The sequence below is a fragment of the Lemur catta genome, chromosome 8, assembly GCF_020740605.2.
Source record: "Lemur catta isolate mLemCat1 chromosome 8, mLemCat1.pri, whole genome shotgun sequence".
Lineage (NCBI taxonomy): Eukaryota > Metazoa > Chordata > Mammalia > Primates > Lemuridae > Lemur > Lemur catta.
In genome coordinates, this window is record NC_059135.1 from 66,029,293 (window position 1) to 66,042,795 (window position 13,503).

The 13,503-nt window shown below is 37.9% G+C and overlaps 1 protein-coding gene across 2 annotated transcripts in view; it reads left to right on the top strand.

Moving 5' to 3' along the window:
• The first annotated feature begins 3,384 nt into the window (after positions 1-3,384).
• ACVR1C (activin A receptor type 1C) overlaps positions 3,385-13,503 on the top strand; it is a 76,017-nt gene continuing 65,898 nt past the window's right edge. Inside the window, exon 1 of one of the 2 annotated variants that reach the window (XM_045558606.1) lies at positions 3,385-3,677. In XM_045558606.1, coding sequence (XP_045414562.1) covers positions 3,605-3,677 — 73 coding nt within the window. In that variant the 5' untranslated portion in view covers positions 3,385-3,604. The remainder of the gene's footprint in view (positions 3,678-13,503) is intronic. The other variant, XM_045558607.1, reaches the window with a different exon arrangement.

Here is a 13,503-nt window from a genome sequence, read left to right on the forward strand (position 1 = left end):
GAGTGTCTCATGCACTTCTTAGGGACAATGTTAGCTTGGGGAAGGAAAAATTCAGTAAAATGAGAAAAGATTAGACCTTGATAGTGCATAGCAAATTATTGTAGCATGCCTCCTCACCATATGCTCATTCCATGATAAATTCATGTTCCAAGATGAAATTAAGATGCATGGCATTGGAGATTCTGGAAAGGATAATAATAAAAGAAACCTGCATGATAAAAAATCCCAAACAACCACACTCAACAGATAGTCTTTCTCAAAGTTCAGTTATTATATAATACATTTATCTCTCTTATTAATTTGGAATGTTATTCTGCAAATGTATCAAATCTTTACAATTTAAAATTTTTATACCTGCTTCTCTTGCTTATATAAGATTTACTCACACAAAGTCTGTTTTGCCAATGGGTTATGAACCCCTCAATTATTTGTTATTGTATTCCTTCTTTACAAGAATCTAGGAGTGATGATGTAATGTTGCTATGGCAATGAGTATGTACAAATAGATGATTAAGGGTGGGGGTGAATGTTAAATCCTGAGAAACACATTTGCACGTAAATTTCTGTCTAGTGAAATAAAAAAATCTTGCATGTAAAAAAATCTTGTTATGTACAGAAACTTGAAAGAAAGATGTGTTATATCACATCTTCAACAATGCACTTCTATTGTTTATATTAAATAACGAGAGTGCTAAATATGCTCCAAAGAGTATTTTCTTAATAATAATTTATTTAAAAAGACATTGGATTAAGACTGGATTAATTCCATAGGGATGTGTGTGTGTATAAATAAAGTATAAGTTGGGACACATTATAAGGATAAAGGTCTTTTTTTGGTTGCCATGAAGGTGACATTAAGGACTCAAGCATATTAAAAATATTTATAATTGTCTAAGAATATGCTTTTCAGCTATTAAAATTCAATATATTGAGAGTGGCTAGCACCTTACTTCAAAGTTTTTATAGTATTGACATTGGAATATACAGAAGAGGATGGGGAAAATGGTATTTGAAGACCTAGTTTAAATTTTCCTACAAATAAAGTACTTAGATTTTTTATATCTTAATCTTTTTTGTTGTGTCACAGAACTCTGCACCAAGAATTCAGATGCAATTGGGTGTGTTCAGGGTGGTATGGCCATAAGCTCTGCACCAAGAATTCAAATGATTCTGATTCCTTCATTGGCTGCCCATGTATTGACTGGCCATGTATTGACTGACAAGACACCTAACCACTCTTTTGTTTTTTTATAATGTTCTTAAGAACATTAAGGATCCTTGCCATCTGATGAGGATTCTTTAGAATAGTACTGTCCAACAGACATATAATGTGAGCCATGTATGTTATTTAAAATTTTCTAGTAATCATATTAAAAAGTAAAAAGAAATAGGTGAAATTAATTTTAATAATATATTTTATTTAACCCCACATGTCTAAAATATTATCATTTCAACATGTAAACAATATAAACCATCATCTTTGTTCTAAGTCTTTGAAATCTAGTATGTATTTTCTTTACAGCACATGTCAATTTGATCTAGACATATTTCAAGCACTCAGTATTTACATGTTGCTAGTGGTTACCATATTGACAATGCACCATTAGACTAAGAGGAAAACATTGAGTTTGTTTGTAAAAAGATCATAATATTGAAATTATTCAATATCAGACTTCTCAGGATTATCTTGCTTTCTTAGAAATGAGAGCCTTCCAACTTACAGTGGACATTGCTTACTATATTCCAGACAAAACAAATCTGTAGGGAGTAAATACCTGCCCTTAGTGTAATGCCTATTGTTTAAGAGTGCTCTCCCATACACTATGCTTTTCAATCCTGGTCATGGTTCTGAGAATAGGGAGAAATGAAGTTCCATTTATTTTGAGGTAGCAGGCCCAGAAAGTACATGAAATCCTGCTCTTTAGGCTGCAAGTCTCATGATCCAATGGCAGATCACAATCTAGGGTACAGTTACCAAATAATGAGCAAGCCAAGCCAGTCAAAATATAATGTGTCCTGGCATTTTTCTTGCCTTTTTTTAAAAAGCATCTGTTTTGTGGGTGTCTGGAAGGGCTCAGACTAGTCCCACATCTCAATTTTTTTTTTGTTTGTTTGTTTGGATCCAGGATAAAATAAGAACAAAGTTTTTAATGCTTAGGAATATTTTGATTCATCCAAGGTGGTGGTGGGAGAGATGCTCAGGACTGCCACCCACGTCTTAAAGTCCAACTCCCACTGTAAAATCAATTAAATACATCATTTCACCATAGGTCTTTCATAGAGCTCAGAAAGAACACTCAGCTAGTTATTTTAGTGCTGAGCTAGGTGAAGAAGTAGGTAATCTCTTACCTGAAAGCAATTAATTTATATGACACTGTCACTTTTCGAGGAACTCCCTGACAGCAGTAATAACACCAATATTGTTTTCTTGGGGATTTTTTGTCGTTCAGGTTAAAACAATCCTATTCACATTAATGTATAGGCTACATAGATGAATGGAATTTAGACTAATTTCTATTAATTAGTAATGTTGTCCTTTTGGTTTTGGTCACAATCCACATGTGAAGCACAACCGTTTGACAGTAATCCGTCAGGGATTTAAACAATACTCAAACAAGTTTCTAATATATTACTATTACTTTAAACAATTCTTCCCCTCCCCTTTATCCATGTGTATTATTATTATTTTCCCAGCTCTTCAATTGCTGAAATCGTAGTTGCTGAGACACCTTGCATAGGTCACGTGCTTTACCACCAAACCTGGATTACACCTTGTAGACGGCCGCATCACCAGGTGCAGGTGGTCCAGCTTTGGTTGCCATTTATAGAGGGGAGGGTCCTCGAAAGGCAGCGGTAGAAGACGAAGTTTGTTAACCGCAAACTCCAAGTCCGGAAGGCAGCCGGACAACTAGCCATTTCCGGGGATGGACAGAGAGGGCGCCCTGCCACTGACGCGCGAACAGCCCTGACGTGGTGGTGGGACAAGCAGGTAGGAATACTGGGGGGTTACTCACGGCGAAGTCTAGTTCGACTTAAGGACACTGGACAATAAACGAGTGTCGAGGGAGCTGGAAGGGTGGATCGTCTGCGGGAGACTACAGAGCTGATCGCCAGGAAGCAATTGCTGCGGGCTTTAAGTTTCCCTGGAGTCCCTCCCGTCCCGACTCCCCTTCCCGAGTATCTCGTCCTGGGGGCTCCACACCCGGCCCCCCGCTCCACCCCCTCGGTCCCCGCTCGGAGCGAGCTCACCGCCCGGCCGTCCCGCAGCCCTGGCCCGCCCGCCCCGCAGCGCAGGCCCGCGGCGGCGAGAGGGCGCCGGGGGCGGAGGCGTGGCAGGGGCGGGATCTGCCGCCCCCCGCCCCCTCCCGGCCCCGCCGCCGGGGCCAGTGGCAGGAGCGCCGCGCACCGCCAGCCGCGGGGGGCGTGGGATGGGGGAGGCCGGGGAGGGGGGCGCCCGCACCGACTAGCGCCAACCGCACACTTCAAAAGGGTGTCGGGCTGCGCTCCCCTCCCGCGCCCCGGGAACTTCAAAGCGACCCGTGCTGCCCCGGCTGCCTCGCTGCGCTCGGGGGCCTCGCAGCCCCGGCGTGGCCGCCTGGTGGCCATGACCCGGGCGCTCCGCTCCGCGCTCCGCCAGGCTCTCCTGCTGCTCGCCGCGGCCGCCGAGCTCTCGGCAGGTACGGCGGGTGCTTTTCCCCGGCGCCCGCGAGGGTGGGGTTTGGGGGCGGCCTGTGGGTGGGCGCGGGGGCGCTCCGAGCAAACTGACCTTCTGCGGGGCGGAGGGGGAAGCGCCAGTCGGGTTGAGGGGGCGCGGGATAGGGCGCAGCGTGGGCACCTGACGTCTGGCAGCTGTAGGGGTAGACAGGTGTGTTGGGGACGAAGCCACCAGGAGGAGGGGAAAAGCGGCAGGGACGTGGGGGTATAAGTGGTGGGGGTGAGATGGGTGACTAATTTGTGGGCAGTTTGCAGCGGAGGGAGTAGGAGAGCGTTTGTGGGTGCGCGCCCAGCTGGGAGCTGGGTGGCACCGTGAGTTCACCCTGCAAGGACCGGGAGAGCTGCAGGTGCGCTTTGGGGACTCTCTTTGCTGAGCCCCTAAGAGCTGCGCAAGGATGGTGGCATGGTGCTGGTGGGAGGTGGCGATTTAGTCTGAGTTTTAGGAGACGAGGGATACCCCAAAAGCCGCTGGTGCCAAGATATGGAGGCGGGAGTGGGAGCTTAAATCTGTGTGGTTTGCAACACATTGGAAGCACATTGCTTTCGAGGTACGATCTTTACTCAGAGTTCCAGAAGAAAAAAAAATTCTGGCAAGCGCCCCAGCATTTATAACAGGCCTGTGCCTTGATAGGCTAAATAGAGCCCTCGACCTAAGCTGGAAACCAAATGTTTCTTTATGTTTACTAGAAACTGGGGCAAATGCACCTTTGGTAAAATCATAATGTGCTATGACTAAAAACCCTTTAACTCTAAAACTGTTTTCATTACATTGTCCTGGATTATGTAGAGGAGGAGCAGAATCCTTGCTAACTCATTCTTTAAACATTTCAACCAGACATTAAAGACATTTGCATATAAAAACCTGGTGTTTTTCTCTAGAGTTGTACTTTGTCCGAAGCTAATTTTGATGCATTTTTGTTTTCCAAGATGACAATCTGTTTGACATTATTAGCTCTACTCAGGGTGGGTAGTTTTCTTCTTCTTGACATGTGCAGGAGAATGTTTTGAATAGTATGATTGCTGTCATGTACAGATTTCAGTATTTCAGATGGCCTGAATTACTAAATCCATTATTCAAGCAAAAATTTGACTATTGGAAAGGAATAATTGATAAAATCTGAGGATTAAAGCATTCCAGTTATCTTTTAGGAAAGCAGTTACCCCAAGACTGTCAGAAAGATGATGGGATAAAGTGAAATATTTGCATTTAGAGTTAATAAATTCATCAATGGGAAGAAAGCCGACTATGGGAAAGTCTTTATAAAAAATAGTTGAGAATTCTGTTAACTTGGGATACTGAAAGTGCTCTTGACAATTTAACAGAATTTGCCAAAAAAAAAAAAAAAAAGGCTTCCAGATATCACGGTTTTGACTAGGCACCTATGATACTGCCTCTGCAGGCTGTTTGTACAACCCTTTTTATTTGGGGGAGCTTATAAGTTGGCTGAAGACATTTTAACAAACAGACTCAATTATTTTAAAATCTAACTTTGAAAGGTATATTTTGTTATATGACAGAATCTTTAGAAAATTTCAGGGATCCTGAGCGTAGCAACATAAGAAAGCATGCCTCATTATGTCCTTGAAAAGGCATGGAAACTTTTGACATTGAAATGTGCAAAAAAAAAAAAATCATACATTCAAATTTGATTGTTTCCTTAAATTTTGAAGTCTAAGAAAAATGTCTGAGTAATGTGTTGATATAGTAGAGATGTATTGATCCAAGTTTAACTTTTACAACAAACTTTTCTTTGTCAAATGCAAGCATTTTTAAATCTCCTTAAGAAACTTTAACCTCTCTTTGTGTCCCACATACACAATGTCTATTGCTATTTACATTACTTATTCTTAATTTTATGCAAATCTTTGGCTATTTAGTAGAGAGATTCAAGGTAGTTTTGTTTTTCATTTTTTTCATTGGTTTTCTCACGTGGTTACTCAACCATTTTTACAAAGTACATTGTCAATCACATCGGCCATTTATGAGCATGTATTTGCTGTTGTTGGAATGTTGTAAGAAAAGCTGTTCTTGACATGATGACATAGTCAGCAAAATTGCATGGCAGAAAAACACCACCTTCCAATTGGCCTAGGATCTTAAATATCTGAAAACATGATAAACCAATAAATGCTTTTTGCTTTGGTTGATTTTATCCAGCTTCTTTTTTGTCACCTTAGGGATGCCATACACTGACAGTCCAGAAGAGACCCTTGCTCCTTTTGGAGAATCCCAGACGATAACAGCTGGTGGCATCTTAGAAAAACTATTTTTTGGTCGGGACTGGATAAAAAAAAAAAATTAGACAGCTCTGAGTTTCTCTGATTGTCTAGGTTCTGGGTTCCTTGATGTTTAATAAGAAAGACCTAACATGGTCTTACAACAGTCACCATGCGTACTAAACAAATAATTGGCAGAAATTTCCTGGAGTTCTTCACTTGGAAGCTGTGATTTGGATATTATATAGATTTACACATTGTGCATTCTCTTCTAATTTCATGAAACTCCTTTGTCCTCTGGTCCAGAAAGGATTATTGAGAGTCTAGAAAGCTATATGCTTACTCTAAAAAGGGGAAAGAGAAGTGCTTCCTTTAATAACCAGGGTGGGAGTGAGAGCTTCAGGTAGTGTGAATTCCCCCCACCCCCCCAAACAACAGTTAGCAGTTCCCAATAAGAGTTTTCAGCAGTGCTTCTGGAAATGAAAGCAAAAGTCTGGGGCTGACTGAGTCTGTAAGTACAAAAGATTTTTGCCACCTTTGCCCTTCTTGAAGCACAGTCATTTATTTGTTGACTGACATGCCAAGAGGCTCCCTGCTTCCAAGGAAGAGACATCTCTGGCCCAAGAGAAAATGTAGAAGCCCTCAGGGGCTTATTGCTTCTGTGACTACACTGCTTAAACCTGTTAGCTAGTCTCAAACTTACAGAAATATAGAGATTTCCTCTGAATCACTAAACTCATACAAAAAATAAAGGATTTTGAGGAGTGAGATAAAAGTGAGGAGCTAAGGATGACACTACATTTTTTTTATCCAAGCAGTGGAAGAATGGACCCTTAACTTGGGTGGGGCAGGCTGGAGGAGAAACTGGTCTGGGGACAGGAAGGGAATGGTGGCAGATAACAGGAGCTCAGTTTGGGATATGTTGAGTTTAAAATGCCTATTAGACACTGAAAAGGAGATGTCAGTAAGCAATTAGTTTTATGTGTCTGGAGTTCAGGGGATAAGTTTGGGCTGAAGATAAAAAATTGAGAGCCAAGAGCATTTATAGATAATTTTTGAAAGACACATTAAATAGGGCTGCAGACTTAGTAAATAAAGCGCAGAACACCCAGTTAAATTGAATTTCAGATAAACAATATCTTTTTAGTATAAGTGTGTCACAAATATGACATGTGACACACATATATTAAAAATTAATTGCTGTTTAATTTCAATTTAACTGGGTGTTCTGTATTTTCATCTGGCAGACCAACATAAAAGAAATACTATTGTGGGAAGAACTGCTCCTGATGCAGATATTCCTTCATCTTTTATTAAAAAGAGAAGTGAAGACCTATTTTCTAGTCCTTGTCTCCTAAAATTTCTTCTGCTAGCTCTGCTGCTGTCCTCATGTGCATCTCTGAATGGGTCACTCCCAGCTCTGCACAGGATGACCCACTGCTCCCATGAGAACCAAAAGGGGTACCTAGTCTTTCCCAATCTTACATGAGCATCGAGACAAGAAAGTATGTGTGAAAAAGATAATAATTCTCTTGACTCCCTAGCAGTGATTGTTATATAAAACCAATCGGTTTTTCCCAAATTTAGCGTCTTTTGAAAGTGGTTGTTATTTTCAGATACATTTTTAGAGTATTTTTCTCTTGAATAAACTTTCATATGTTTCTTTTTTAGGGGAAATGCTTCCAGGCAGTAGTTGAGATCCAGTTTGTTGTATTTTTCTTGGCAGTATTTGGATCTCTTGCTGTAAATAAGACGGTTAAGAGGAGAGGAGATTGGATAAAGTGAGGGTTAGGGAGGCCATTGAATCATACAGGACCTGTTAATCTGACATAGTTTGAGGTCTTAGAGCTTGCTCCTGAGAGAGTGATGGCAAGTCCTTTGGGAAGGGGGCAAGGATACACAAATACCAGCCAGAGGCTGTTCAGTTCCTGCTCTAGCTTAGTCTTGACCTGCAAGGGTGGCTACCAAATGATTAGTGTTATCTTCATTTTGAGATTTGTAGTGGACAGTGTCCTATAAATGGACAGCTGTAGGTGTGGATCATGAAAAAGCTCAAACAGATACATTCACATGTATGTAAAGAGCTTATTTTAATAACAAAATGAGAGAATTAATTTTTGAATATAAATAGCAAACAGAAAAAATAAAGAAAAATTCTAAGCACAGAGTATACTATGTATCATACCTTATCACTTATATCTGTGAGGTTTCTTCTTGATTTTCCATTGCTTTGGCCTTCTAGTCTTAAATTTTTCATAGTCAATAGTCAAAACCTCAAAGTTTATCCTTACATAGTTTAAGAAATTGAGATAGGTTCTTAAGTGATATAGAAATGAAACTTTTGCTGAAGGAATCTAGGATTACCCAAATACTATCTTGGCTCAGCTGTGCCTTATCTCCAGTCAGTCAAGAGGGGATATCTAGAGAAAGGAGGGAGAAACAAGGCAAAGTAACTTTTTCTTGTTACCTGGGGCTTTCTTCCCAAATTGCATGGCATAAATCTAATATGCTCTTCTTTTCTAAACAACATGTAAGTAGCCTAAGGATAAAGAAAGGGGGCCTGTGATAAACCAGAGTCCTGGATGCTAACACCATGATACCATTGAAAGACCATCCAAAGCCTGGCAAAATGAAGCCAGAGAGGCCATGGAGCAGGGGGCTGCTATTTCCAATACCTCACATTAGTCCAGCTCTCTTGGAAACTCTGGCAAGAGTTCAGGCAATAATTCCAGAGGCAACTGCTAAGTGAGGAAAAGGTGGAGAGTCTGTGGAGAGGGGTGGCTGGATCTCTTCTATGAAGAAGCAGGTCACACCCTTCCCACACTTGCAATGGAAAAGAGGTAAAAGACAGAGCCATGACCTTGAACCCTGTGCCTTTCTTGTTCTTTGAAAACTGGATCCCAAAAGTGTGTGGGCCACTTGGTTCCCTGAAATTTGAACAGTACACATCACTACTGCTCCTACTTAGGGATCCAGTAAAAAATGAAAGGGAGGGGCAGAGATGAGTAGGAATGCGAAACAGACCAGGAAGACCTCATTTCCAGAGTCCAACACTTTGCCACTCCTCAGGCCATGCCCCCAACTGATCACGTGTCCCTTGAATTCACTGCTTTGATTGGCCAGCCAGGCTAAGGAGGTTCTGCTTTGTCCTGATGCTTCACTTTTTCTCCTCTAGAATAACTTTCCCTTTTTGTTGATCTCTTCTGTCTTTTAAGAGAGTAGGCATGTGAAGATACTATTTCTTTGGAACTGTTTTAAATTAATCTTCTCAAGAATTCATGGGTGAATCATTCAGTATGACTCAAGAACTTGATTTATTATTATTTTTTTAAACAATTTAAATTTGCCAAGGACTTAAACATCCCAAATTAGATCAATCTACTTTTTCATTAAACTTTTCACATTAGGAAAATCATTAGGATGCTCAGATTTTGAAAGTGAACAACACATTTTCTCCTAATCCATTTTGTCATTCTTTTCTGATGGTTAGTAAAAGGACAGGGATAGATGCCCCATCTCTGCCTTTATAAATATCTTATAAATTTTTTGTGCAACTCCATAATTGATTGAAATAAAGACTGTGTGGTCAAAAACATTATTAGAAAGAAATCTCATCTGTCAGGATCTGGACATCATCAAGTAGCTAGAAGAGCCGATTTTGAATGTTCTGAACACAAAGAAATGATAAGTGTTTGAGGTGATGGATATGCCAATTACGGTGATTTGATAATTGCACATTGCATACATGTATCAACACATCACATTGTACCCCATAAATATATACAATTATTTTATGTCAATTAAAAATAATAAGTAAAAACAACAAAATGTTTAGTTTTATAAATATGTGCTTATGCAAGAGATGCTAACTCAGAATGTGGTAATCCAGATCAACACAATTTTTAAAAAGCAGATTGTTTTAAAACAGAGCCAAAATATATTAAAAAGTATTAACTTATCACATCTTACAATTTTTTCTGATGACATTTTCCTGGCTTGCTCCCCTAGAAGTGTATATTTCCTTCTCCTCTAGCAGCCCCATTATTTCTCTCCAAGAGTAAAAATTCTACCATGTGAACATTTGCCTATTCTGGTAGTCATAGTGAGATTACATTCTCACTTAAGTTCCACTTACAATCTGTAGTTTGTATTTCTAGGAAATAGACAATACATAAAATTGGAAAGACTGAATAAAGAATAATTATATAATTAGCAGAGGATTCCTTATGGGATAATAAATGTGTAATTGATGAAATTATTTAAAAAAATCTTTCTTTCCTATTGCTGTTCTCTAGCTATATTATATTAAAAGACATTGCTTTTTTCAGAGAGAAGAAAGTTGACTTCATTAAAATGATTGGACTCCTTTAAAAGGCCTGAGAGTTACTGTGCCAAATCAAGTTGAAGATGCTCCTCTAGAATGGTTTTTACTCAGCTCTGAAGTTTTTCATCATATTTCTTTATTATCCTTTTAATATTTATAGGATTTGTAGTGATGTCCCCTTTGATATTTCTGACACTGGGAATTTGAATTTTCTCTCTTTTTACCTTGATCAGTATAGCTGGAGGTTTATCAATTTTATAGATTTCTTTCAAATAAATGGCTTTTGGTTTTACTAACTTTCTCTGTTTTTCAATTATTTTCTGCTCTTATCTTCACTATTTTCTTTCTGTACTTAACTTTGGGTTTAATTTATTATTTTTTATTCTAGCTTCATTAATGTGGTACCTTATATAAAGTGTTAGCAACATTGTCTTAAAGGGTCAGCTGGTATGTATGTTAGGCTTGTGAGCCATACAGCCTCTGTTGCAATTACTTAAGTTTGCATGTGTAGTATGAAAGCAGCTATAGACAATACATAAACAAATAGGCGTTGCTGCATTTTGGCATTTTGGCCCATTTTGGCCCATTTACAAATGGGCCAACCAGTTGGCCACAGTTTGCTGACTCTTTCTTAAATCATTCATTTCAGAGCTTTCTTCTTTTTTAATATAAGTATTTAACCTATAAGTTTCCCTCTTGGCAACTGCTTCAGCTCATCCATAAATTGTGATAGGTTTTCATTTATATTGAGTTCAAAATATTTTCTGGTATTTGCAGTTTTGTGGAGCCCGTGTGTTACTTGGATGTCTGTTGTTTGACTACCAAATATTTTAGTAATTTCCAGATTTTTTAAATTATTGGAAGGCAGCTATGCTCACCACTATACCACCAACGCCGCTCAAGATTTTTTAAATTATTGAATTCTGCTTTAAATCCATTGGGGATGAAATAACCTAATCTATGTGATTTCAGTACTTTGGAATTCATTTGCAGTGGTTTTATAGCCTGGCATGTGTCTGACCTAGTGAATATAGTTCATATGCACTTGAAAATGATATGTATTCCATTTTCAATGAGTAGAGTGTTGTATAAATGTCAATTAGATCAAATTGCTTGACGGTGTTATTGAAGTCTTTTATATCTTTTCTGTCTTCTCATTTTATCAATTATTTTGTCTTCTCATTTTATCAATTATTGAGAAATGATTATTGACATCTCTAATTTACTTGTGTATTTATCTATTTCCCTTTTTAGTTTTCCCAATTTTTGCTTTAAGTATTTGAAAATTTTGTTATTGGGTACATACACATTTAGGATCTTTATGTCCTCTTGTTGCACACTTATTACTGGAAACCTCCTTCTTTATCTGTGGTAATATTTGTTATTATGACATGCTTCTCTTTAACATTGGTAATATTCTTTGCCTTGAGATCTACTCTGTCAATATAACCAGCCCACCTTTCTGAAGCTTAAGACTTATATGTATCTTCATATTTAAATTGGGTTTCTTATAGAGAGTATATATTTGGGTCCTGCTTTTTAACCTGCTTTGTCTTTTAACTAGAACATTTAAAACATATATTTAATGTATTTATCGATATGGTTGTGTATAAATCTATCATCTTGTTATTTCTATATATCTCCTTTCATTTCCCTCTCTTGTCTTCATTTGGTTTAACTGACTAAATGTTAGCATTATATATTATTTTCACTATTAGTTTCTAAGCTTTACTTCTTTGTTTTATTTTTAGTGATTCATCCAAACTGTATAATATTCATCTTTAAGTTATCACCATTTATTTCAGAAACTTACCATCATATGCCTCCATTTACTTCTTTTTGTCCTTTGTGTTATTAATCTTACATGTTTACTTCTAAATATTTTATAAGCCTTGAAATATGTAGTTATTATTTTGGCTTTAAATATTTTTATCTTTAAATTAACTAAAAAATGAATGTAGTATTTTACATTTACCCACCTATTTATCATTTCCTGTGCTCAGTGCTCTTCATTACTTTGTAAAAATCTGAGTTTACTTCTGGTGTCATTTTCTCTCAGCCTGAAAAACTTCCTTCATTATTACTTGTAGTTCAGCCCTGATGGCAATGAATTCTAATTCATTGTTGTTTTCCAAAAGTGTTATTTCACTTTCATTTTTCTACAAAATTTTATTTTTACAATCTTCAAGCATACAAAGAAAGAATTTTAGTTACCACTCATATACCCACCAACTAGATTATAGCATCATGATTTTGTTTGCCTTATGACATATATATCCATTTCTCCATCCTTCTATTAACACACATCATTTATGATGCATTTCTAAATAAATTACAGATAGCAGTATACTTCCTTTTAAATACTTCAGCATGCATATTATTAGAATTCAACATTCTTCTCTTTTGATGAAACATTTATATATTATGACATTCACAAGTCTTACATGTGTATTCAAGGAATTTTGAGAAATGCATTCACTTAGTCTTTTTCAAGCTATTAAATATAAATATCACCATAGTGAGCCTCCTCATGTCCCTACCCAGTCATTCCTCAGTACCTTACTCCCAAAGGCATCTGCTCTTCTTTATTCCAGCATAGATCAGTTTTGGTTATTGGATATGTTGTTTTCCAAATGCCATTTAGGTGAAGTTTATTGTTAGTGTTGTTCTGATCATCTATATGTTTACTGACAGAAATATGCAACTGTACTTGTGAATTTGTCTATTTCTCCCTTTAGTTCTATCAGTTTTTATTTTACACATTTTGAAACTCTCTTATTAGGCATATATACACTTACAGTTGTCATGTCTTCCTGATGTAATGACTATTTTATTAATATAAGATACCCCTCTTTATCTCAGTAATACTCTTTGTATTAAAGTCTGGTCCATCTAGTATTATAGTAATTTAACCATGCCAATTTTCTTATGTTTAGTGTTTGCATGTATGTGTTTCCCACTCTCTTGTTTACAACCTATCTGTGGGTTATATTGGAAGTACATCCTTTGTACACAGCATATAGTTGGTTCTTCATTTTTACCTTTTAACAATATAACAATATCTGCCTTTAATTCAAGTGTTTAGCCCATTAAGATTTAGTGTAATAATTGGAGTGGTTTTAAGCCTACTGTCTTGCGATTTATTTTTCTTTTTATTGTTCCTCTGTTTCCCTGTTTTGTTTTGTTTTTCCCCTCCTTTTTGGCTAGTCACTTTTGTTGAGAATTCCACTTTATTTTCCTTAGTGATT